This window comes from Alligator sinensis, unplaced genomic scaffold (assembly GCF_000455745.1).
Source record: "Alligator sinensis unplaced genomic scaffold, ASM45574v1 scaffold1362_1, whole genome shotgun sequence".
NCBI lineage: Eukaryota > Metazoa > Chordata > Crocodylia > Alligatoridae > Alligator > Alligator sinensis.
This window is the reverse complement of record NW_005842898.1, coordinates 163,321-166,789: the sequence shown is the minus strand read 5'-3', so window position 1 is coordinate 166,789 and position 3,469 is coordinate 163,321. Positions and strand designations below refer to the sequence as shown.

General features: G+C 40.8%; 1 protein-coding gene across 1 annotated transcript in view; it reads left to right on the top strand.

The window, feature by feature from the left end:
• Positions 1-496: 496 nt before the first annotated feature.
• The window catches only part of LOC112548053 (paralemmin-2-like), a 144,717-nt gene continuing 141,744 nt past the window's right edge, over positions 497-3,469 (top strand). Inside the window, exon 1 of the mRNA XM_025192146.1 lies at positions 497-837. Within this exon, the coding sequence (XP_025047931.1) occupies positions 793-837 (45 nt within the window). The 5' untranslated portion in view covers positions 497-792. The remainder of the gene's footprint in view (positions 838-3,469) is intronic.

Below are 3,469 nucleotides of genomic sequence, written 5' to 3'. Positions count from 1 at the left end.
TCTGATTGCTTGGCTTTGCAACCTTGACACTCTTTTAATGTAGCACTTCAGTATGTAAGAAGTATGAGCAATCTGTGGGCTCCGTTTTCCTTCCCCTCTGAAGTATCCTCCTGGAGAGCCACCACTTTAGTGACTCTTTGTACGTGCTGTATTATTATAGTCGCAAACTATTGTGCTGTAGTCTGAATGCACAACTGTGTATTGTTCCTCTCTAGTCCCCTGAGCTATGTCCTTTTCTCTGGCCAAATCAGTTTAGTTTTTCAGCTTCCAGTGAGAAACTATTTTACCACTGCTGAAATCCCTGTGCTCCCCCTACCCCCGTTTTTCTAGAGTTCCTCATTAAGGACATGCTGCAGTACAGCCCTCTCCCTCCTCTACTGCATTCATGCAGGTTCTGATTACTATGCATGCTACTGATGTCAACTCCTGTCGTGACCCAGCACTCCATAGGAGGAGCAAATGAGCTGAGATGTCAAGCCAAAAAATTATAGCCATGCGAGCTATCCCTGCACTCAGCTGCTTTCAGAGCACATACATGGCTTGTGTGACAGCAACAGCACACAGAAGCAGCAATGAAATGCAGTTAGCTGTACAGCTGGAAGACAAGCAGGCAGGCACTGGTCCAGTGCCTAAAATGATCCTACCGTGAGCCAGTCTGCAGTGCCTCCAGAAGTGCTTGACTACTACACAGGAACACAGCTTTCTTTGCAGATACTCTGTGGCGTGTAACTCAGTTTCCCTTGGTGACTGCAGTGTGTATTTTCTCTCTTTCCCTGTGTCCTTTTCTCCAGGATGGCGGAGGCAGAATTGCACAAGGAAAGGCTGCAAGCCATAGCAGTAAGTCAGCTTCATTTTACTTGCTCTTTTGTCTGTGAATGGGAGGCTGTGAGTTACTGAAGGGTCCAGGAATTCCAGCACAGTAGCTGGGCAGTATTTAGGCAGCATGGCTTTGGAGAAGTTTTGCATAGAGGTTTTTTGTTGGTTTTTTTCCCCCTCTTCAGGAAACTAATGGTTAAAGTTGCTTTATGTGATTTTTGCCAGTAACGAGGGTTCTGATGGGAGTGTGTTTAGCTGACGTGTGAAAAATGTGAGTGCAGGATGGCACATGATTAAAAAGGAGGAATACATGGGGAGGGGGAGATGGGAGCTCATCAGCATTCTGCTAAAAAGGTATTAAGGTACCATGCGAGCTTTAGCTAAACAGATTAAGAAGTTAAACAAGAAGGATCAACCGTAGGGTGGCTTTTTGTATAAAGAAAGTCTTTCTTATTTTGCTTAAAAAAAAAAAAGTCAAAACAGTGGGTTATCACTAATCACCAGACTAGCTGATTTGCCAGTTTGAGACAGCAACCTCCATTGCTTATCTTAATACCACCCAATGCTTTGAGCCAAATCTTCAGATGATATACATCCATTGAAGGAATCGGGGTGGGGCAGGGGGTAAAAAAGTGCTGCATTTTGATCGGCATTCATTAAAACTTTATTTTTTCCCCCTCTGTGTTTAAAACCTGACATATAGGAAGCTAGAATCTCAGCTGATGCAAATGGCAGGGCTCCTTTTGACTTCAATGGAGCTATGGCCAATGAGACCAGTGAAAGGATCTGATCCAAGTGTTTCAAAAATATAGCTGTGCTGCCAATAGAAAATAGAACTGCTCTTTAATTAGGAGTGCAAGTGACGTCAGAATCCCCACATTGCTACAAGCATTGTTTATTCACTAAACCCACATAGGTTTGTCCTTGTTCCTTATGACATTCAGTTTTTGGGGTTGTTTTTTTTCGCCTGGTTGACAAGCTAACACCGCAAAGCCTTGTAGTCAGACAGCACAGTATGTGCAAGTGACTGTATGTCTCAGGTCTGAAGTGAAAAGTCAGAAAAAATGCCAAAGCCTGCTTGGATTTTGGGAGTCCCTTCCAGAGCGTTGTCAATGATCAACAGATGTTGTGTTTTACTACAGCTGCCACAGATGGATTATATATTTCCTTTGTAGACGGGGCAAGAGAATGGCTGCTGCTTCTGCTATACTAAGTTCTTTTTCTTAGGTCTATTAATCTACTAATATGCCCATACATACTTAAAATAACTAGACATAAACTTTTGTCTTTTAAAAGTTTTCCTGGAAAAGATCATGTGTGGGGAAAATGTTATTATGGTTTAAAGGTGAACAGCAAGAAACAGCTGAAATGTTTTTAAAACACTGGTCCAAAGTTTCCAACAGGTATAAACATTAAGAATTCCCCTGCCCAAAGTGCAAGCAGTAGTGGCTGAAGCCATTAAAGAACTAATCCTCCCTAGCAAATTTGGCTTTGAGGCTTTGGATCCTGAATGTGAAGGGTGAATGTTGCATACCCACAAAAGATATAGCGGTCATGTGTGAGGATTTTGAAAATGCCTTTATCTTCATATAAAAAACTGTAGAATATAATTCTGATGCCTCATTCAGACCCTGAATAACTAATGGTAGACCAAATTTCTGTGCTCTGAATATAGTCTGTATTGCAAGAGCGAGATGAAGAATGGCACTATCTCAACAAACTTTTCCATTGTCTGGCACTTGTCATAGTTATTCATAATCAGGAAACCAGAGGGGATGCAAAAATCATTACCCTATATTTTTTTTCATTACCCACTGGCATAAATAACTGTCACGTGAAGAATAGTAGGCAACTTGGATCCTTATATTCTGTACAGGCTACATCACAGATTGTGCTGAGTGCTGCTGTTAAGGATTAACATAACCTGTGAATTACAAAGGTTTGAAATGATTCAACTTGAACCTCAAAAAAATACTCAATTTCTGTCTTGTTTGAGTTCATATTGTATCACACACTAAAAGTTGCTCAAAGGATCTTCATATCAGTACAATTATCCATACAAACTTTTGGGGAACATTTGTTCCTCTATTTAAATATTTTAAACGTAATCATGGTTGGCTATTCTCAAATGTTAGATTGATTCACCAGGATAGGTTAATGGTGTGAAATGCAAGGTATTCCTCCTGTGTCTCTGTCTGAAAGTATCCTATATAATTAGTAGGCTCAGCAAAACTTAAATGGTTTCTCAGAAAAAGAGAGGAGGCATTGCAGTTAAGGTCCATCTGGAAGAGTCAGGGAAAAATATTAGTCATTTCCAGTGTCTGACTCAAGCAAGCAAAGATCTATTAATCCACCTTATAACTTAGGCTGGTTGAATGGAGCAAGAAAGTAAACAATCCAGCTTTGCACAGTGATTTAGTTTTCTAAGTAAGTTCACTTGGTCGCTTGTATTTTCTTACGCAGGCATTTCCAGTAAAGGTCAGGTGTATCATATTAAAAGAAAGCAATGGTCATATTTGCAGGTGTGGAGAATTCCTGCCAGAAGTGTGAGAGGGCTTCTGTCAGTCAAACTGTTGTGGTTTTAAAATTACAATCAACTTCTTAAAAATGGGTGTCTGTGGTGCCAGTACTGTGCAGACTCCAATCCTGCACA